Source organism: Schistocerca serialis, chromosome 11 (genome assembly GCF_023864345.2).
Source record: "Schistocerca serialis cubense isolate TAMUIC-IGC-003099 chromosome 11, iqSchSeri2.2, whole genome shotgun sequence".
Lineage (NCBI taxonomy): Eukaryota > Metazoa > Arthropoda > Insecta > Orthoptera > Acrididae > Schistocerca > Schistocerca serialis.
Window position 1 is genome coordinate 174,279,412 of NC_064648.1, and position 24,127 is coordinate 174,303,538.

Consider the following 24,127-nt stretch of genomic DNA (forward strand, 5'->3'; position numbering starts at 1 on the left):
AAGTGTAATACATAGAAAGATAGATCCCTGATCATTTAGCTACAAAATAACAGGTCAGCAACTGGAAGCAGTTAATTCCATAAATTATCTGGAAGTACGCATTAGGAGTGATTTAAAATGGAATGATCATATAAAGTTGATCGTCGGTAAAGCAGATGCCAGACTGAGATTCATTGGAAGAATCATAAGGAAATGCAATCCGAAAACAAAGGAAGTAGGTTACAGTACGCTTGTTCGCCCACTGCTCAAATACTGCTCAACAGTGTGGGATCCATACCAGATAGGGTCGATAGAAGAGATAGAGAAGATCCGACGGAGAGCAGCGCGCTTCGTTACAGGATTATTTAGTAATCACGAAAGCGTTACGGAGATGACAGATAAACTCCAGTGGAAGACTCTGCAGGAGAGACGCTCAGTAGCTCGGTACGGGCTTTTGTTGAAGTTTAGAGAACATACCTTCACCGAGGAGTCAAGCAGTATATTGCTCCCTCCTACGTATGTCTCGCAAAGAGACCATGAGGATAAAATCGGAGAGATTAGAGCCCACACAGAGGCATACCGACAATCCTTCTTTCCACAAACAATACGAGACTGGAATAGAAGGGAGAACCGGTAGAGGTACTCAAGGTACCCTTCGCCACACACCGTCGGGTGGCTTGCGGGGTATGGATGTAAATGTAGATGCAGATGTAGAATGTTAAAAATTAAAGAGACATTGCAACTTAAATTTTTGGGACAAAAATGAAAAATAAAGTACTCTTTATTTGCACTGTGTCCATTGCTTTATAACACAGATGTCGTATCACACAAGCCACAGTGATAGGAATTTTAGAATCACGGAAAACAATACTTTTCATGGCATCCAGCAAACTGCACAAATGCTGTATTTTTTACAGTTGGTACTGTACTCTGAAGTCTGATTCCAACAGAACTGATCTGGTGACAAGTTAAGGAATCTGTCCTGTGAAATAACAAGACATTTCAGCTGCCAGACGTACTGGGGCTTATGCATGAAGCTCTGTCACAAGACACTACCGAACGTCAGCGAAATGCAGACCAGCTCATCTTATAAGAGGAGGAGAAAATGTGAAGCTCGGATGGCTTCATGGATCCTGTTGATGGTCATCTCACTATCAACGTAGCAGATGACAGTTCTGTTTCTGACACGCATTCCTTGAAGCTAGACCTGTCCCATACATATTCCTACCACCACCTGCTCCAGTCCAGTCACTAACATCATCTATCCCACCAAAGGCAGGGCTACATGTGAAATCAATCATGTGATTTACAAGCTAAGCTGCAACCGCTGTGCTGCATTCTATGTAGGAATGGCAACCAACAAACTGTGGCCAAAAAACAAGTGGACCACCCTCAGGGTGTATACGTGGGCAAGGAAAAAAAATTCCCGGGTTTCTCCCGGATTTCCCAGTTAAACATACACTTTCTCCCGGGTGGAAACATAGTTTTTCCCTGTTTATTGACAGTATATTTTCTCTCAGAACTGTATAACATATCAGTCCTTTGAATGGTTATGGTTTTATTCATGGGCGTAAAATTTCCCAGCGCTTTAGAAAACGAAACACCTTTTGGAAAGATTTTTGATGTGCAGTAACATGTATGCTGCATATTTTCGTATTACGAAAGTATAAATTCGAATTCCACCAAACACCGCATGTTACTTTCCGAAGCATTGAAATCGAGATTGCAATGCGTAAACAAAGATGATGAGACTTACCAAATGAAAGTGCTGGCAGGTCGACAGACCCACAAACAAACACAAACATACACACAAAATTCAAGCTTACACAACAAACTGTTGCCTCATCAGGAATGAGGGAAGGAGAGGGAAAGACGAAAGGATGTGGGTTTTAAGGGAGAGGGTAAGGAGTCATTCCAATCCCGGGAGCGGAAAGACTTACCTTAGGGGGAAAAAAGGACGGGTATACACTCGCACACACACACATATGCATCCACACATACACAGACACAAGCAGACATATTTAAAAACAAAGAGTTTGGGCAGAGATGTCAGTCGAGGCAGAAGTGCAGAGGCAAAGATGTTGTTGAATGACAGGTGAGGTACGAGTGGCGGCAACTTGAAATTAGCGGAGATTGAGGCCTGGTGGATAACAGGAAGAGAGGATATATTGAAGAGCAAGTTCCCATCTCCGGAGTTCGGATAGGTTGGTGTTAGTGGGAAGTATCCAGATAACCCGGACGGTGTAACACTGTGCCAAGATGTGCTGGCCGTGCACCAAGGCATGTTTAGCCACATGGTGATCCTCATTACCAACAAACACTGTCTGCCTGTGTCCATTCATGCGAATGGACAGTTTGTTGCTGGTCATTCCCACATAGAATGCGTCACAGTGTAGGCAGGTCAGTTGGTAAATCACGTGTGTGCTTTCACACGTGGCTCTGCCTTTGATCGTGTACACCTTCCGGGTTACAGGACTGGAGTAGGTGGTGGTGGGAGGGTGCATGGGACAGGTTTTACACCGGGGGCGGTTACAGGGGTAGGAGCCAGAGGGTAGGGAAGGTGGTTTGGGGATTTCATAGGGATGAACTAAGAGGTTACGAAGGTTAGGTGGACGGCGGAAAGACACTCTTGGTGGAGTGGGGAGGATTTCATGAAGGATGGATCTCATTTCCGGGCAGGATTTGAGGAAGCCATATCCCTGCTGGAGAGCCACATTCAGAATATCCTATCCTTAATAAAAGTCCTCAATCTTTCCTCTTCCACATCCACACCGGCTGTTCAGAGCATCCTCCTAGAGGCCAACCGCAAATTAGAACAGCATGCCACCCTTCACCTCAAAAAACTATCCAATCTCCTGGTTTCCCACCTCCGGAAAGGCAACTCACTCACCCTTCACAACCTTTCCAGCAAACACCAACCACCTCTCATTGCACACAAACCCAGTCTCTCCCATCTACTCAGTCTCCCACTTCCAGCTCCACTCCCTCCAAAACCTCAAAATTCCAATCAACACAATCTGGCACCACAACACCCTAATTCAGCAGTTTCCTCCAAACCTCTCTCCCAATGCGAAACCCCTGTCCTATCCAAAGGCCTCACCTTCAGCCCCACTCCCAGATTCAACCAAACAGCCCTCGTCAAAGATTTACTGTCCTACACTCGTACTCTCTGCTGGATATATCACTTTGCCATCAAGAAAAATGATCCTAATCCTATCCCTAATGATCCAACTCTCCAAGACACTATCCAAATTGAACCCTGCCTGGAACAGTTCCATCCTCCGTCACAGCGGGACCCACCTCCTCTTCCTAAAAATCACCCTCTCCAAACCTTCCAGGAATTTCTGACTTCCAGCCTTGCCTCTCAATCCTTCTTAAAAAACCTTAATCCTACTCCCAACATCACCACTGCTGAAGCCCAGGCTATCTGCGATCTGAAGGCTGACCGGTCCATCGTCATTCTTCCGGCGGACAAGGGTTCCACGACCGTGGTACTTGATCGTCGGGAGTATGTGGCTGAGGGACTGCGTCAGCTTTCAGACAACACCACATACAAAGTTTGCCAAGGTAATCCCATTCCTGTTGTCCAGGCGGAGCTTCAAGGAATCCTCAGAACCTTAGGCCCCCTACAAAACCTTTCACCTGACTCCATCAACCTCCTGACCCCACCGACACCCCGCACCCCTACATTCTACCTTCTTCCTAAAATTCACAAACCCAATCATCCCGGCCGCCCCACTGTAGCTGGTTACCAAGCCCCCACAGAACGTATCTCTGCCTACGTAGATCAACACCTTCAACCCATTACGTGCAGTCTCCCATCCTTCATCAAAGACACCAACCACTTTCTCGAACACCTGGAATCCTTACCCAATCCGTTACCCCCAGAAACCATCCTTGTAACCATTGATGCCACTTCCTTATACACAAATATCCCGCACGTCTAGGGCCTCGCTGCGATGGAGCACTTCCTTTCACGCCGATCACCTGCCACCCTACCTAAAACCACTTTCCTCATTACCTTAGCCAGCTTCATCCTGACCCACTTCTTCACTTTTGAAGGCCAGACATACCAACAATTAAAGGGAACAGCCATGGGTACCAGGATGGCCCCTTCGTACGCCAACCTATTCATGGGTCGCTTAGAGGAAGCCTTCTTGGTTACCCAGGCCTGCCAACCCAAAGTTTGGTACAGATTTATTGATGACATCTTCATGATCTGGACTCACAGTGAAGAAGAACTCCGGAATTTCCTCTCCAACCTCAACTCCTTTGGTTCCATCAGATTCACCTGGTCCTACTCCAAATCCCATGCCACTTTCCTTGATGTTGACCTCCACCTGTCTAATGGCCAACTTCACACGTCCGTCCACATCAAACCCACCAACAAGCAATAGTACCTCCATTACGACAGCTGCCACCCATTCCACATCAAACGGTCCCTTCCCTACAGCCTAGGTCTTCGTGGCAAACGAATCTGCTCCAGTCCGGAATCCCTGAAGCATTACACCAACAACCTGTACCCTCCCAACCTGGTACAGAAGCAAATAACCAGAGCCACTTCCTCATCCTCTCAAACCCAGAACCTCCCACAGAAGAACCCCAAAAGTGCCCCACTTGTGACAGGATACTTTCCGGGACTGGATCAGATTCTGAATGTGGCTCTCCAGCAGGGATACGACTTCCTCAAATCCTGCCCGGAAATGAGATCCATCCTTCATGAAATCCTCCCCACTCCACCAAGAGTGTCTTTCCGCCGTCCACCTAACCTTCGTAACCTCTCTGTTCGTCCCTATGAAATTTCCAAACCACCTTCCCTACTCTCTGGCTCCTACCCTTGTAACCGCCCCCGGTGTAAAACCTGTCCTGTGCACCCTCCCACCACCACCTACTCCAGTCCTGTAACCCGGAAGGTGTACACGATCAAAGGCAGAGCCACGTGTGAAAGCACACACGTGATTTACCAACTGACCTGCCTACACTGTGACGCATTCTATGTGGGAATGACCAGCAACAAACTGTCCATTCGCATGAATGGACACAGGCAGACAGTGTTTGTTGGTAATGAGGATCACCCTGTGACTAAACATGCCTCGGTGCACGGCCAGCACATCTTGGCACAGTGTTACACCGTCCGGGTTATCTGGATACTTCCCACTAACACCAACCTATCCGAACTCCGGAGATGGGAACTTGCTCTTCAATATATCCTCTCTTCCGGTTATCCACCAGGCCTCAATCTCCGCTAATTTCAAGTTGCCGCCACTCATACCTCACCTGTCATTCAACAACATCTTTGCCTCTGCACTTCTGCTTCGACTGACATCTCTGCCCAAACTATTTGTCTTTAAATGTGTCTGCTTGTGTCTGTATATGTGTGTATACATATGTGTGTGTGTGCGAGTGTATACCCGTCCTTTTTTCCCCCTAAGGTAAGTCTTTCCGCTCCCGGGATTGGAATGACTCCTTACCCTCTCCCTTAAAACCCACATCCTTTCGTCTTTCCCTTTCCTTCCCTCTTTCCTGATGAGGCAACAGTTTGTTGCGAAAGCTTGAATTTTGAGTTTGAGATAGGTCAAAAATTTTAAAAAAAATTGAATTTTCAAAAATATGTTCATTTTGTAGTGCACATCTTTCTGAAGACTCTGACACATAAAACATACATGTCCGAGGAATTGTAAGACATGTTATCTGATCTTAAGTGTGCCAAAGTGCAGCGCCACACCTCTTCACACAGCATTCTTCTATCGCACGTCATTGTATTTCGGTCTGTGGAATTGAAACGTGTATATTTTGTACTCGATGCCATCAAACTATATTCAGGACAGCGGAAATTAAAATGTCCTGTGGTGCCTCTCCTGCTTCCAGTCGGCCGGTTTGACATCCTGCCCCTCTTTTTTTTTTCTTTTTTATTTTTTTAACTCTTCAGAAAATTTGCACTCACTATTCCCTATTAGCTAACAACTTGCTGCTTTGTGTGACATAAAATTAAGTGTAGGATACATAAAGCCAGTGAAGAGAAGAGACAAGCAAAACAGTACACATTTCTTCAATCCTTAGCTCCTAGAATTTTTTTCTCTCTAATCTTGCTACAGCTTTACATGGCGTGCTTTTCTTTCTGCGAAAGGATCTATTACCTCATCAAAGTTCATCACACATTTTGCTACATGAAAAATCAAAACATCGTTGTCTAATACTGAAAAAGGTGTAATTACAAATAGGCCCAAGACTGGTGTGGTTTCTCGACCTGATTACCTATATTTTGTCACTGTCTGCAAGATAAAACAAAATAGGCCTTTATAATACTGCAGCAATTGTAACACACACCAAATAAACGAGACTGTTTTGGCAGAAATGGTCATTTTTATAGCACGAAGGAATATAATTCAGAAAGTACCAATATCAAATTCCTACTAGGCCTACTACAAGCAAAAAGCTTTACATTAGGAAATAGTTTTACACTTCATTCATACACTTCAGTTTCTCAAGCATGAGACTGAAAAGTAGTAGTGCGAAATTTTTATATAAATTTGGAATAGTCTTATTCTTCCATAATGTGTGTGATGTCCCCATTTCTTCTCCTTCCTCGTTCTAACAAACAATGTTGTCATCACTAATTCTGTATCTATTCCTGCTAATGTCAAAGCTTATTCGCCGGTTAACTGCACTAACTCTGCCAGAATCACCAGTTTAGTTATCCCGCGATTATTCTCCGGTTAGGCATCGCTACAAGTTCGTACAACGCGTTTTCCGCCCTACTTCCAGAATAGACCTTAAAGAGGCTGCTAGCCGGAGACCGTACAACTGGCCCTTGCTAGTGTAGTGATCTGGCCAAAAATTTTCTTTCAAAATTTCATTTTCTTGGATACACCGAGAAGATAATACGTAATGTTTCTTACCTGCCATTCCCGTTAGTCGTTTATTCGCACTCTGGTAGCCTGAATCTACGGATTTCGCTGGTAATCGTAACAATGCTAATCATTCGCAAACCCAATTGACCACATGATCAGAGAGTGGTTGGCTTTCTTTCGTTCGGCTATACTCTGCTCAGTTCGTATAGCCCCTTTTGTCTGCAGGGAAGTTTATTTCTAGATGTGACGAGGATTCCACTGACAGAGACATCACGTACACTACGCACGCATTCACAAATCAACTTATCATTCATTCAGAAATCAACTTAGAATGTGTTCAACAATGTTCAAAAACCGACAGGGACACGTTTCAAAGTCATACGAATAATCAATAGACCAACGTGCGCTGGATGCTAGATGCTTTGTGAAACAAGGTTTATATGAATTTGCCCCCCCCCCCCCCCCCCTCCCTCCCCCTCTCACTCCTAGACCCAGGGCTGCTGCCCAATCTGGCAGCTTGAGCGTGCCAGTAAAATTTTTCCCGGTAGCACCTAGCTGCCCTTTTTTTTTTCTTTTGCTGTGACTGCTTACACAGCCAACAGCCATATTTCTGTAGCCAGAAGCGGAAGAAGATATTACTCAACTGCACATGCACACGATCCCAATCGTAACTGCTATCTAATGTTAACAATTGTGACGTCACACTCATCAAAGGCAATTTGTTGTTACGAAGCATTGCATAGTCTTCCTAAAGCCTTTGACAAATTTTGCTGTTGGCAGACGACTATATGAGCACTGTGTTTTGTTGCTGTATATGGCGCATTTCCTTTGCAATTTAAGTTTTATTTTAGTTTTTTCTCTCATTCAGGATTTATTGCTGCAGTATTATTCTGCAGTAGCAGGATACAGTAATATCCTTTGTTAGAGTATTGGTTCTTACCAGTCACAATTACAAAAATTTAACTGAGAACAAAAACAATGAAAAATTCCCCGAATTCAAAAAAATTCCCAGGTTTTTCCCGGTTTTCTCCCGGATGAAAAAATTCCCGGGTCTTTCCCGGATCTCCCGGTTGTCCTGGCTCGTAGACACCCTGACCCTGTAGCTGAACACACTGCCAAACATGATATCCCCCATCTCAATGACTGCTTCACAGCCTGTGCCATACGGATCCTTACCACCGACACCAGCTTTTCTGAATTGTGCAGGTGGGAACTTTCCCTGCAATACATCCTACGTTCCCGTAACACTCCTGGCCTCGACCTTCGCTAGTAACTGTCCTCACCCATCCAGCCCCCTCCCTGTTCCCAATCCAGCACTACACAGCCGTAATTTCACTGCCACACCCAGTCTATTAATTTCTTTTATTATTTATTTTATTTCTCTCCTTTCCGCTACTTGCCCCCTCCCCCTCAGCACCTTCTCTCCTACCCTCAGCCTAAACTGCAACACTTCACTGTCCGCCACTCCCACCATACTGTCCCTCCCACTCCCCCAGCCTCCCACCAAGTGACCACTCCCATTGTGCACTGGTGCTGCTGCTCGCAGTGTAGTCTCAGCTCTCTGAGACTGCAGGTGTGTGTGCAAGTTGTGTCTGCGCGTGTGTGTGTATGTGTGTCTACTGCTGACAAAGGCCTTAATGGCCGAAAGATATGACTGCGTGAATCTTTTTTTTGTGCCTATCGCGACTCGGCATCCCCGCCATATGGTCAGTAGCAACTTTCCTTCTCTGGTATTGTTACATTCCATCCTGGGTTTTCCATTGACTGATTTTTGCCTGAAGGCTTTTCTTCAATCCTAGTCCTGTGCTGTTTTCCTTCGTAACTACTTTCTTTTGCATCGCTATACTCAATGTCCATCCTTCTTTCTTTCCTTTCCCGAGTTTCTCTAGTCGCCTTACGAACGGCTTTGCACGCTCTATTTACGAGCCACACTGTATCGACCGTCTAAGCTGTGCGCAACAGACAGCCTCGAGACCACACTCACTGATGGTGCGGCATCTCGTGTCCCACATTACTCCCACCGATATAATTAAGCCTATAACTTCAAACTGACCGTGCTCCCAGTGCCAGTTCCCGTATCTTTGCGTGTTATCTCCGGCAATTTTCTGGTGCCACACGATCTTACATCTCTAACTACAAACCTCTCCACTACAGAGATGATAAACAAGTACACGAGGTGAATGTGGACGGAAGAGTTTTCATAGGCTGACCTCAGTGAGTGTACTTCAATCATATTGAGGACATCATTGAAAAAGGGCCACTCACGAGTCCCCAAATTAATTTAGTAAAAATGTACCTACCTATATTGTTTAAGTTAAAAAAAATGTCCCTCAGAAGAACAGTTGCAGTATTGACAATATTTGGCTCTGTTGACTGGTGAGTTTGCAGAGCACTACGCTAGTCATTGTTTTGCACACCTGCATTCTTTCGTAATACCACTTCGATTCCAATCTATTTCATTTCTCCCAGTTCACTATCGACTTCTGTACAGTGTTGTTCCCCAGATATACAAGGATTGGACAGAAATGTGGAAACACTGCACGAACTGCACACTCAAACACAAATGCAGAAGCTTGCCGAGTCTGCAGGTCGAGCTGTCGTACTTGACCACGAACGGCACCTGTACAATGTCCTCGGTATGTTGCAAATGTCAGTCGTGGCCAGAATTGTGTTTCGTGTACTGAATTCATTACGTCACAGCCGAGTGAATTTGAAAATCGGGAAACTGTCAGCGCTCGTACGGTGGGTGCTTACGTAACTGAGGTGGTCGGAGTGTTTGGTGTTTCGAGAGGCACCGCATCAAAGATTTACACCACATACGAGGAAAGTTGACAATCGTCATCCACCAAGTCACGACACAGACAAAATTGCGTTTCGAGTGATCACAGTGCACGGTAACCGAAGGAGACTGTGGCAAAAAATAAAGAGGGTGACAGCTGCAAAAGCCACTCCAGAACCAAATATCGCACTCGCGAACACCGTCAGCACCGAACGACACGAAAGGAGCTCCGGAAGCGGGGAATTGCCAGGCGAGCTGGATTTCCAGCTCCTAATGGGAAAACGTTGTGCTGAAGCCATAAAATGTGGACTGTGGACCGATGGAATAAAGCCACTATGTGACTATGTCGGACAATCGTATCCGTCTGATGGTAGAATGTGTGTTCCCCATTGACAACACTGTGTTCCCAGGTGACAGGGCTCCCGTTCACACAGCTCACACTGTCCACGTCTGGCCGTGTGAGCATGAGGACGACGAATTGTCACGTCTCCGATTCCCATATACATGGTGGCCGTTACGAATGTTAATGGTGTTCCTACACCGTATCTGGCACAGTAATGTGTTGTGTTTTTGTAGTGTCCATATTTCTGCATGGCTCCTGTACGAGCTCGAATTAAAGCCCCACACTTAATGCTAGCAGACCACTACTAGTGAGGAATGCCCTCTTTGCCTGTGCTGATCTTCTGCTTATTTCCCTCTTGCTGTGTCCATCTACACTCCTGGAAATTGAAATAAGAACACCGTGAATTCATTGTCCCAGGAAGGGGAAACTTTATTGACACATTCCTGGGGTCAGATACATCACATGATCACACTGACAGAACCACAGGCACATAGACACAGGCAACAGAGCATGCACAATGTCGGCACTAGTACAGTGTATATCCACCTTTCGCAGCAATGCAGGCTGCTATTCTCCCATGGAGACGATCGTAGAGATGCTGGATGTAGTCCTGTGGAACGGCTTGCCATGCCATTTCCACCTGGCGCCTCAGTTGGACCAGCGTTCGTGCTGGACGTGCAGACCGCGTGAGACGACGCTTCATCCAGTCCCAAACATGCTCAATGGGGGACAGATCCGGAGATCTTGCTGGCCAGGGTAGTTGACTTACACCTTCCAGAGTACGTTGGGTGGCACGGCATACATGCGGACGTGCATTGTCCTGTTGGAACAGCAAGTTCCCTTGCCGGTCTAGGAATGGTAGAACGATGGGTCGATGACGGTTTGGATGTACCGTGCACTATTCAGTGTCCCCTCGACGATCACCAGTGGTGTACGGCTAGTGTAGGAGATCGCTCCCCACACCATGATGCCGGGTGTTGGCCCTGTGTGCCTCGGTCGTATGCAGTCCTGATTGTGGCGCTCACCTGCACGGCGCCAAACACGCATACGACCATCATTGGCACCAAGGCAGAAGTGACTCTCATCGCTGAAGACGACACATCTCCATTCGTCCCTCCATTCACGCCTGTCGCGACACCACTGGAGGCGGGCTGCACGATGTTGGGGCGTGAGCGGAAGACGGCCTAACGGTGTGCGGGACCGTAGCCCAGCTTCATGGAGACGGTTGCGAATGGTCCTCGCCGATACCCCAGGAGCAACAGTGTCCCTAATTTGCTGGGAAGTGGCGGTGCGGTTCCCTACGGCACTGCGTAGGATCCTACGGTCTTGGCGTGCATCCGTGCGTCGCTGCGGTCCGGTCCCAGGTCGACGGGCACGTGCACCTTCCGCCGACCACTGGCGACAACATCGATGTACTGTGGAGACCTCACGCCCCACGTGTTGAGCAATTCGGCGGTACGTCCACCCGGCCTCCCACATGCCCACTATACGCCCTCGCTCAAAGTCCGTCAACTGCACATACGGTTCACGTCCACGCTGTCGCGGCATGCTACCAGTGTTAAAGACTGCGATGGAGCTCCGTATGCCACGGCAAACTGGCTGACACTGACGGCGGCGGTGCACAAATGCTGCGCAGCTAGCGCCATTCGACGGCCAACACCGCGGTTCCTGGTGTGTCCGCTGTGCCGTGCGTGTGATCATTGCTTGTACAGCCCTCTTGCAGTGTCCGGAACAAGTATGGTGGGTCTGACACACCGGTGTCAATGTGTTCTGTTTTCCATTTCCAGGAGTGTATTTCTGTGAACCCCAATTTTTACATTAAGGTAGTCACTAATCTGATTTCTTCTGCTGCTCAAAACTCTCATCTTTTCAGGGTTCCACAGCACAATCGGTAAAAACTGAGCCCTTATACGATAAATTTGTCATCTGTCTGGTGTCGGTCCAAAACCCTTTTTCTGAGGACGACGTATCAAGTCGAAACTTACACCACATATTAAGGTCTACGGTGCCTCGGCAACATAAAAAAGTGAAGCTTTGAAGTCACTGCAGTCAAAAGATATAGTCGAAACTTCCTGGCAGATTAAAACCGTGTGCCGGACCGAGACTCGAACTCGGGACCTTTGCCTTTCGCAGGCAAGTGCTCTACCTACTGAGCTACCAAAGCACGACTCACGCCCGGTACTCACAGCTTTACTTCTGCCAGTACCTCGTCTCCTACCTTCCAAACTTAACAGAAGCTCTCCTGTTTGGAAGGTAGGAGACGAGGTACTGGCAGAAGTAAAGCTGTGAAGACGGGGCACGAGTCGTGCTTGGGTAGCTCAGTTGGTAGAGCACTTGCCTGCGAAAGACAAAGGTCCCGAGTTCGAGTCTCGGTCCGGCACAAAGTTTTAATCTGCCAGGAAGTTTCATATCAGCGCACGCTCCGCTGCAGAGTGAAAATCTTATTCTAAAAGATATAGTCATTTACATCAGATACTTAAATACTTGTAAACTCACTCATTAAAAAATGTAGGGTGCTTCCACTTGATATGGAATCGTGAAATTTGGCAAAAAGAAAGATTTCACAGTATAAGCAAAGGAGGGGGGGAGGAAAAAAAAAATTAATTTTAATTCTATCATACAATAAATATTTCTTTTGTATTTGTTATGCAGCTTCAAATTTGAAACTAAAACATTCTCAAGAGACACTGAACCTCTAGGACCAATATATTGGCAATACGAATGACGATAACAGGCAAAATAGTCGAGAATCTCAAATTCCCCAAATGGACGATCAGTCTATATGCGTAACTAAGTTTGTACGGCACCCTCAGTGTGCGAGTCGTACTCACACCTGGCCAGTTTTTAACTTTTATCTGACTGCCCACTACACAGCTTTTTTAGGCCACCTAACTCAGTCCTACCTGGCCTGGTGCTCCTCGGTGACGTGTGCCGCCAGAGCGTCCTTCCCCGCCAGCAGTCTGAGGCAGTGCGGGCAGGTCAGCACGCGCGACGAGTCGGCAGTCGCGTCCGGTGACGCAGTCTCGGCGGACTCTGACAGGCCACTGCCGCCACCCGCCACTCCTGCACCGTCTGTCTCCGACCGGCCGTCCGATTCGCCACGGCACTTGGGGGCCGAAGACGTCGACTCTGCGAATGGAAACGGACATGTTACAATGGGGAAGAATGAGTTTTTCCTTCCTGACAAAACGTATCAACATTTATATACAACTGACGATTTCTTAATTTGCACCTAGTCATTTCCACCACCCACACTTTTGGAAAAATAGTGTTTACGGCATTTTGAATATACGAGGTGTGATCAAAAATTTTACATGAATAATTTTATTAGAAACAATGTAATAAGCTTAGACGGAATCTGATTCGATTTTCTTCAAAGTACTGTCCTCGGCTAGCAATGCACTAATCCCGACATCAAATCCATGACTGGAAGACCTGTTTTGGAAGGGCTTCTAGCTGCTCTGTGGTGGCCTTCTCAATATCAGGAATGGTGCCAAAACATTTTCCGTTACACAGGGCTTCGATTTTCGGGAAGACCCAGAAGTAGCACGTTACTAAATCAGGTGAGCAAGGTGGATGTGGACAGACAGGAATACGTTTTCCCACCAAAAACTCACACGAATCAAAACTGAGGTGTGGCAAAGCGTGTTGTCGTGATGAAGAAGGAAGCCACTGAAACATTTTTCCGGTCTCTCTCTCCGCACATTGTTCCACAAAATTTAGCATTTACAGTTGTTCCCTCTGAAATGAACTCTTATCGCACTGTGCCCTCAATATCAGAGAAAAAATAAATAATAAATAATAAAAATAAATTAGCGTGTCTTCAGTATTCAATTTTGACTCGAGTGCCTTTTTAGTGCACGAAGATTCACTGGTCATGCACTGGGAACTCTGAATTTTCATTTCAGGGTCATATCCAAGTATCCAAGTTTCATCTCCAGTTACAATTTTGTACACAAAGTCCAGATCTGGACGAAGATGATACTTCAACTCTGTGGAAGTTGACACACGATTTTCCTTGTATTCTTCATTCAAAAGTATTAGAACAAATTCTGCACTCACTCATACCATTTTCAAATCATGGGTTAAGGTGCTTTGCAAGGACCAATACAAGGTGCTAAGCACTTTGCTAACATCTCAAATAACCATTCAGCTATTCGAATGAACAATTTCGCCACTTTTTGGATGGTTCTTTCTATTTTTGAGGTTAATGGATATCTGGAATGTTGCTTGTCTTCATCTTCAACTGACTCATTTCCACTTTTTAATCATTCATATGACTTAGTTAACGTCTTCAGCACTATCGCCATACACCAATTTCATCATTTCATGAGCATCTATCGAAGTTATTTGAAAAAACTTAATGCTTATGCACAGTTCGCAATCTGAGATGCACAACAGACACGCTAAGAACCACCTCTCTCTAGTGTTTTGTGGCTGCTGACTGACAAGTCAGAATGTGTTCCAACTTGATGCTGCCTGCCTCAAGAGATCAGGCAATTAAACAAATTACACCAAATGATCGTAGAGGCAGCAGTTGCTGCTAAAAGAACTCCTTCAGCTTATTCTTTGATCACACACCACGTAAGGGCAAATCAAATGAAAACAAGACAAATGGAAAGAACAGTAAACTGTTCATCATTTCAAAAGTAATCACCATAGCTGTTAATATGCAGGGTGTATCAAAAAGAATCATCAGATTTTAAAAAATCATAACTATTTTATTATTTAAGATATGCGTGTGAACAACATACTATTGGAAAGATCAACCTCTCAAGTTTTACATGGTTCCCGCTAGGTAGCAGGAGTGTGCACCCACTTCAGCTCTAGTAAAAATGGTGTCGGGCCAACAGAAAGTTTCTTGCATTCTACGTTTTGTGCATGGCCAGTCATTAACAACTGTTCAGTGTGACTTTCGTACTAGGTATGGTGTGAATCATCCTGCAACAGAGAGCTTTAGACAACATCGTGAACAATTCCGACAAACAGGTTGTTCGTGTGAAGGCAAATCGCCGGGCCATCCCCGAGCGTCTGTCGAATGGATCCACCGTAGTTTCACAAGGAGTCCGCAGAAATCCGTTCACCGTGCAGGTCCACAGCTCAACGTGCCCCCGGTGTCCATCGGGCATGTGTTTCATTTACGTTTACATGTGAAACCGTACAAAATTCAGCTACTGCAAGCTCTTCATGAAGGTGACAAACAACAACGTGCGGAGTTCAGTAATTTCGTTCTTGGCAAGGTAGAGAATGACAGTTTTGTTCGCCGCTTAGTGTTTATTGATGAGGCAACATTCCATTTAGATGGAAAGGTTAACAATCATAATGTGAGAATATGGGGTACGGAACAACCACATGAAGTTGTACAACATGAGAAAGACTCTCAAAAATTTAATGTGTTTTGTGCAGTTTCACAGGAAAAGGCGTACGGTCCATTTTTCTTTGCCGAGAGCACTGTTAAAGAAAGCTCATATCTTATGCTTGAGAACTTTCTTTCCCCACAGTTGAAGACTGATTCAAACGACTTCATTTACGAACAAGATGGGGCACCGCCACACTGGCATCTGGAAGTGCAGGAAATTTTAAATCAAAAGGCTACTGAATGATGGATCGGTCGCACTGGACCAAATGATTCAGCATTACATTACTGGCCTCCAAGGTCACAGAAACCCGACTGTATGTGATTACTTCTTGTGAGAGTTTATAAAAGACTCCTCCATTACCAACAACAATGAATGAACTGAGATATCGTGTAACAGCTGTGGAAGCTGTAACTCGAGACATGCTCCCTGCAGTGTGGGAACAATTTGAATACCGCACTGACATATGCCATGAATCTCGAAGGGGGCATATTGAAAACCTATGAAAAGGTACAAAAAAAATCAAATTTTGAGTTTCCCATTCAACAAAAAACAAAATTTATTGTATATGTTTATTAGTGCCAGAAATAGAAAATCGGACGATTCTTTTTGATACACACTGTATTTATTCCACTATGAGACAAGACAGTCAATGTTTTCTTGGGAAAATGTTTGCAGCTGCCTATAGAACCTTGATTGTACCCAAGTGTAGACCTCTACAACCGAAGCACATCGACAGTGACAAACGTTTTTATTTGGGGACCCAAAATTATGTAAATTGCATGGAGAGAGATCGGGACTGTACGGGTGTAGGTGTAAGGGCTTCCCAGTGAAACTTCTGCTGTATAATCGAAACAACCATGGCAATATATGGGGCCGTCCGCACAGCAGAAATTTTCCTGGAAAGCTGTCACACATCATGTATACAGTCCCTATTTCCCGCCGTGCAATTTCCGTATTTTTAGAGCCCTGAAGAGAGGCATCCATGGCTCTCAATTTGCTTTGGACGAATAGCTGCACGGCTGGATAAAATCATTGTTCTGCAGGGAACTGCAAACATTTTTCATGAAGCCACTGACAATTTTGTCTCTCAGTGGAATAAACATATTAACGGTCATGTCAATTACTTTTGAAATATATTGTGAAAAGGAAAGTTGCCACTCTCCTTATAGCGGAGGTGCTGAGTCGGAGATAGGCACAACAAAGAGACTGTCACAAATAAATAAAGCTTTCGGCCAGCAAGGCCTTCATCAAAAATAGACAATAAACACACACACACACACAACTGTAGTCAATTGTTTGAGACTGCAGTCATGTGTGCGAGTTGTCTTTGGGGGCACGCGTGCATGTACGTGTCATCTATTTCTGATGTACGGATTACTGGCCGAAAGCTTTATTTATTTGTGACAGTCTATTTTTTGTACTATCTGTAACTCAGCATCTCCACTATATAGTGAGCTGCAACTTTCCTTTTTGTACTATTGTTACATTCCATCCTGGATTTTACATTGTTTGAAAACTTTACTTACTTTTTTCCATCTGTCTTGTTTACATCTGACTGCCACTTACATTTCGTATACTGTCTACTACAGTATTAAGTCTAATGTCAATTATTTCTGTTAGTCCCCCTCCTTCCAACTTCATTGTTTTACTTTCACAGCAGATAATATTAGGTTGGTGCATAAGTTTGTAGCAGTTTTGTTTTGCTTGTTTGTATTCCAGTTGCTAAAGGCTTATTTACTAATTGTCATGTCTTGCTTGTAGTTACTTTTGCTATCTGAGGTTACATATCATCATTTGTCATTGATAGATAGCGAATGGAGCTGTGGACACTACAAAATGTAACGTCAAGTGGGCAAATCAGAACATTTACAACATATTCTTCTGTTTCAGTTCAACAGAGGGGCGACAGCAGCGGAGGTAATCAGAAATATTTGCACAGAGTATGGCGATAACACCACTGGACGGAGTACGGCAAGAAAATGGTTTTCTCATTTTGACATTAGTGACTCTACACGTTCAGGAATACCTTCAGGTTTTGACGAAGGTCATATAAATGCATTAATCCACAATGTTACACATCACTGTACTTGTGATCTGACATATGTGATGAACTGTGACCATTCCATCATCGTGCGACATTTTCATGTGGTAGAGAGGATTCAAAAATTGTGTGTACGTGTACTGCATGCTCTGAGCCAAAATCACAGAAGTCAGCAGGTGGCCACCCGTGCATCTCCCCTCGCCCGACATCGATCGGCTCTTAAATGACACCGACTATTCCTATCCTGTATCATTATTGGTGATGAGGAATTGTGTCTTTGTGCTAACACGAGGAAAACGAAGGAATGGTTGAGCCCAAAAAAAAAAAAAAGCTGCCATACAAAGACCTCCGCTCATCCACAAAACATAATGTTTTGCATCTGGTGGAGCAATGACTGTGTGGAGTACTACAAAGTGTTTCCCCGAGGTGTAACCTTCACAGCTGACATTTGCTGTCAACACTCGATATGTCTTGCAGATGCAGTCTGAGAACAGTGACCGGGAAGACCGTACGAAGTGAGGCTACTCCACGATTATGCCCACCCACGTTCTGCTAGACTGACAAAAAACGCTATAAAGGACTTTGGCTGGGAAGTCATTCCACAAGATCTCGCGTGATTGCTACAGTCGCAGAATCGAAAAGTTACCTCAGCATTGGCAGACGGTTGTAAATAGTAAAGGAAAATGTATTACTGATGACTGAAAGTCTCCGCTTTGTACATCTGTTGTGTTTATTAAACATATGGAAAAATGCTACAAATATATGCACCAACCTAATGCTTTACACTGTTTTGTATTACTTATAAAAATTCAATTAACATACTCTTAAATCTAAATGTATTTACATCCTATCCCACAGCTAAATGCCTATGGTTTATCCTTACAGCAATGTTAACATGCTGAAGCTAAATAATTGTGTTCATATGCAGAATTCTCTTTTATCACAGCTCAATTAAATATTTTAAACAATTTTTTTTGTGCATATCACATGACATCTTCGCTCCTCATGTGACTGAAGTTCCTTTCCGAGTTGCTGCTGTGTCGTACGTATCAGTGATGTGTATGCTAATGTTATCACTTCTTATAAATAAATATACATTTAAACATTAATAACTTATAAACAAGATGTCGTATAATGTGGTAATAATTTTACTGTGTTCTAGAGCTTCCGCTGATTCCAAAAATGTCTTTACTTTTTCTGTAAGCAGTTCTAGCTATTTTAGTACACACACAATACTTTTAATGTAACAGATTCAGCTGTCACGTCATCTTGGCATTCACCTCCTCTGTTGCCCGCTGTGTTGGCCTCGAGCTCTCCCCAGTCTGGTTCTCTGTCAAACCTTCCCAGTCCACCAGTCCAGCCATACACACGTACAAACTGACTCTCCATCACAGGCATCTATACAGCACTCAATGGATCGGCCGAGTCGCTCAGTATGTCATAGAGTTATGTCAATGAACATACACAGTAAAAATCAAAATACTTCTGTGTAGGTTCCCTGCTATATAGCACAACGTTCCTTTATTTGCCATGTAATATTAGCTATTTACAAAGAAAAGTGATAAATACGAAGCAATGTTGGCAACAATGAATTTTTCCTAAATTAGAAATAGTACAAGGTGTACAACTTTTCTTTTGCCGTTTGCCGATAGGTGGCAACAACGGTAAGAAGCAGTCGAAAGAAACAGATCGCAGACGTCTCGCAGTTAGCTTGGACCTCATTCAAACATTTGTCAATTTGTGTCTGCATCATCAAGTTGTTCTCAATTGAAAATGTCAGTTTACGAGCCTACTTCTCGTCATTTGTGGAAGGTGTTACTGTTTTGTTTCAATACGAAGAAAACGGCGGCTGAGTCTCATCGAATACTCTCAAATCCGTATGGTAAGGATGCTACTAGTGAAAGAACGTGTCACGAGTGGTTTCAACACTTCAAGAACAGTGATTTAAACATTGTAGACCGGCACAATGGTGCAAGAGAGAATGTTTTCGAAGATTCAGAATTGGAGACATTGCCAAGTGAAGACTTGCGTGAAACTCGAGAAGAATTGGCACGATTAGTGGGAGCGACACAGCAAGGCTATGCGCACGATTCAGAAAGAAGGAACTTGAATCCCGTGTGAGCTGAAACCAAGAGACGTTGAACGGCGTTTGTGTGTTTGTGAACAGTTGCTTCAGAGGCAAAAACAGAAGGGATTTCTGCATTGCATTGTGACCGGGGACGAAAAATGGGTTCGTTACGGTAACCCTAAATACAAAAGATCATAAGGATATCCCAGCCATGCTTCCACAACGATGGACAAACCGAATATTCACGGCTCCAAGATCCATGCTCTACATTTGTGGGACCAGCTCGGCACTGTGTACTATTTTGTGTTAAAACCGAGTGAAACAATCACAGGTGCTCGTTATCAAACGCATAAATGTGTTTGAGTAGAGCATTAAAAGACAAACGGCCACAATACAACGAGAGGCACGATCAAGTGATTTTGCAGCACGACGACGCTTGACTCCACGTTGCAAAAGAGGTCAAAACGTACTTGGAAACGTTAAAATGGTTAAGTCCTACCCCACCCGCCGTATTCTCCAGACATTGCTCCCTCTGACTATCACCTGTTTAGATCAATGGCGCGTGGCCTGGCTGACCGACACTTCTGATCTCACGAAGAAGTCACAAATTGGATCGATTCATGGATTGCTTCGAAAGATGAACAATTTTTTCGATGCGGGATTCGGACACTGGCCGAAAGATGGGAGAAAGTAGTGGCCAGCGATGGAATATACTTTGAATGATACGAGTGTAACCTATTTGTTTCATTAAAGGCTCAAATGTTTGGGAAAAATCAGCATAAAGCGTAAGCGAAGTTTTACACCTTGTAATTACAGCACGGGGAAAAAAAATTGACTTGGCTGTTGTGAAAGTCTTAGCTGACACCAAGATTCGGAACTGTATAAAGTATGACAATGAAAATTTCCAACAGCTAGAAAACTAATGCAACCCCAGTTTGTAACTTCTAGGAAGCAGATATAAAAAACAATTTTCCCTATTTAAAAAAAAAAAAAAAAAAGAAACACTGTTACATGAAAAACAGGTACAAAAAGGTTTGCACAATTTTTCGACATACTCTCCAAAAGAACTGAGACACCTGACATACCGTGGGTTCAACTTCTGCATTCCTGTGTGGTAGAACTTTGCCGTCTGTGAATGGAGCCGGCGTGTGACAGTACTGTGCAATAATATCCAAGTTCTCACTTGACTGCACAATAATACCGTAGTTCAGAATTTTGGATCATAAAGACAATGCTGCTGTGATAACTGTCCTTTGTTGCAAGCAGGAAGAAAAGTGGACAAAAAATCAGCTGATTGGGCATCAAAGATAACTCACAAAATCTTTTTGTGACAAGTGATGTTGGAAAATAAATAATTAATCAAAACTTTTTGTGTGCTTATTGCCCAATGTCACACTTTAACCTGTGTTGTTGGTTTTAAATATGAAAGTAATCTACCAATAACAAATATTGAGTGAATAACCATCAGTTCACTGGGATACTGTAAGTTCTTTGAGTCACCTATGAAATCTAGTTCTCATGGCATGACACGTCTCAGAACTGAGCAATTTACTTACAACAAAAATGGCAATTTTAGAGTATTTTTGAAACACGCTTCCGATATTATTGGAATTACTAACTTACAATATTGTAATTTATAAAACTATACACTTATATTGGGAACGAGATATACTACAATTCATTTCAATATGTACTGACATGCAAGGACGCACCTGAGCAGATGAAACTGCCGCCACCTCCCGTGTCTCCGCAGGGTGCGTCTGACATCAAACAGGTGGGGCTCGGTTCACGCCAACCTGCAAAGTGGTTCCAAATTTAGTTGTGCCACCAGTAAAGTGTGCTTGTGAACATGCTTTATTCAGCTGTTACGAGTAACCGAAATAGACACTTGTAAGACAATTCGCGCTTTACCTGTCACGACACTGGCACTCTCGAATAAGTTTCGGCAATCTTGTCAATCTTGTCGTAAGTTACCGTGACTTGAGTAAAATGATATGCTGGTGAAAGCATTTGGTAATCCACGTGTGGTAGAGCAAAACCTGTGAGATCTGATACTGACTGAGAGGAAGGAAATTTTCTTTCAGTATTTGTAACTAATATCAAATTGTAACAAAATTAGAAAATGTGAAATAGACACAATAAAAAGGAAATAGTAATAAGCTTAAGTACAAATCTGTCGTTAACCCATTTCTCATTTGGCGCTTAATGACACACATGCCGACTCACCGGAGAGACAACTCTAACTTAATTTGCCAAGGATGGTGTGAAAGAATTTCATAACTACCACCTCTAAATTTGCTAGAAACGTTATGAAGACCACTGACAATTATAATTGGGACCAGCAGACTAATTTTTGAACCATGAATCTCTCAAACCTTAGTCCAGCATTACATCTCTTCCAGAATTGCAATTTCTATTACTATTCTACATCAGGGAGTGCAAAACACAATGAAAGACAACTGTAAGTTGAAACCTCCTGGCAGATTAAAACCGTGTGCTGGACTGAGACTCGAAGTCAGGACCTTTGCCTTTCGCGGGCAAGTGCTCTACCATCTGAGCTACCAAAGCACGACTCACGCCCCGTCCTCACAGCTTTACTTCTGCCATTACCTCGTCTCCTACCTTCCAAACTTTACAGAAGCTCTCCTGCGAACCTTGCAGAACTAGCACTCCTGGAAGAAAGGATACTGCGGAGACGTGGCTTAGCCACAGCCTGGGGGATGTTTCCAGAATGAGATTTTCACTCTGCAGTGGAGTGTGCGCTGATATGAAACTTCCTGGCAGATTAAAACTGTATGACGAACCGAGACTCGAACTCGGGGACCTGCACGCGAAAGGCAAAGGTCCTGAGTTCAAGTCTCGGTCTGGCACAAAGTTTTAATCTGCCAGGAAGTTTCATATCAGCGCACACTCCGCTGCAGAGTGAAAATCTCATTCTCAAACTGTAAGTTAACAGTAACAGGAGTGCCATAAAGGAAAATCACGGTAAGCTGGTTTGAAGTGAAATTACAATCTGATACACGAAGCTGCCAATCAGCACATGCATGACAAATGGCGGACAGGGTATGGAGCAATTTACAGCTGCGTGCTGATGATGCTGTGGTTTACGAGAAGGTGGCATGGTCGAGCGACTGAAGGAATATAAACATGACTTAGACAAAATTAGCCCGCCCGCGTAGCTGCACGGTCTAACGTGCTGCTTCCCGAACGGGAAGGCGTGCCAGTCCCCGGCACAAATCCACTCGGAGGATTAGTGTCTATGTCCGATGTGCGGGTCAGCCTCCGGATGGTTTTTAAGGCGGTTTTCCATCTGCCTCGGCGAATGTGGGCCAGTTCCCCTTATTCCGCCTCAGTTACAGTATGTCGGCAATTGCTGCACAAATACTGTCTCCACATACGCATACACCATTAACTACCATGCAAAAATTTGGAGTTACAGGGCTACAGTGGGCTCAAAGCATCTCCATCATTTCTAGGTTCCCGGTTCAATACAGAATAGCAAAAATTTCTAATTGGTGCGACAAAATTTCCAGTTGGTGTATGAATGGTACCTAGCTCTAAATGTAGAAAAAAAAAAGTAATTTAGTGTGGGTGAGCACGAAAAACAACTGTAATGTTCGAATACAGCATTAGTAGGGTGCAGCCTGACACAACTACATCAATTAAATATTTATGCATAACGTTGCAAAGTGACACGAAAAAACCGAATGACCACATCAGGTTTGTAGTAGGGAAGGTGAATGTTCTTCACTTTATTAGGAAATTTTTGGGAAAGTGTACCTCAACCATAAAGGAGACAGTATATAGAATGCTAGTGCAACCAATTCTCGAGTACTGTTCGACTGTTTGGGATTCTCAGCAGATCGTATTAAAGGAATGCATCGAAGCACTTCTGAGGCAGGCTGTTACGTCCGTTACCGGTAGGTACAAACAACACGTGTTACGTAGACAGTTTGTGAACTCAAATGGGAATCCCTGGAAAGATGATGATGCTATTTCCACAAGACACTACTGTGCAAGTTTAGGGAACCAGCATGTCAGGCCAACTGCAAAACAATTCCACTGCTTCTGACAATATTTTGTGTAAGGACCTTGAGAATAAGATGCAATAAATTAGAGCTTGTGCAGAGGTTGGAGATGTTCAAAGTCACATGACAATGAAAACAGACTTCCAACTGAATCAGAAATGAATAAATAAATACATAAACTGTAAATGACAAATAGCAAAACGAAGGTGGTGGCATTTGATAGACAAAATAAAAGTAGCTCTAAAATTGATTTAAAAATATATATATATGTAGTATGTTAGATACAAAATGAAGATGAAACCAAATCTGAGGGGAAAATGGGCAAAGAAAAATAAATAAAATTCTGCAAAGCACTTTCACTCAGTTGTAATGTAGGGAAGTGAAACTTAGCACAAATAAATACATAAATTAATTAAATAAAATAATGTTACACTAAGGAACGAGAAATGAAGTTTCTCAGATATGTAGCTGGAAATGTGAGCTGATATCAAAAGCAAAATACAAAAATAAGAGCAAAATTAGGTCTAATGCCTCTTAAATGAAGAGGTACAAGAAGACAGATGAAAATAGAAACACTGTTTCATCACGAGGATGGACTACCTAAATTCTAGGCAAATTACTAGTCACCAGGACAAAGAAACACAAGAAAACGCAAAACAATATGGATGAAATTAGAAT

The 24,127-nt window shown here is 43.9% G+C and overlaps 1 protein-coding gene across 1 annotated transcript in view; it reads right to left on the reverse strand.

Annotated features, from left to right (window-relative positions):
* The window catches only part of LOC126426758 (uncharacterized), a 441,752-nt gene that overhangs the window by 147,092 nt on the left and 270,533 nt on the right, over positions 1-24,127 (reverse strand). The window contains exons 16-17 of the mRNA XM_050088747.1: positions 21,134-21,217; positions 12,856-13,081 (exon numbers count right to left, since the gene is read on the reverse strand). Of these exons, the coding sequence (XP_049944704.1) occupies positions 12,856-13,081; positions 21,134-21,217 (310 nt within the window). The remainder of the gene's footprint in view (positions 1-12,855; positions 13,082-21,133; positions 21,218-24,127) is intronic.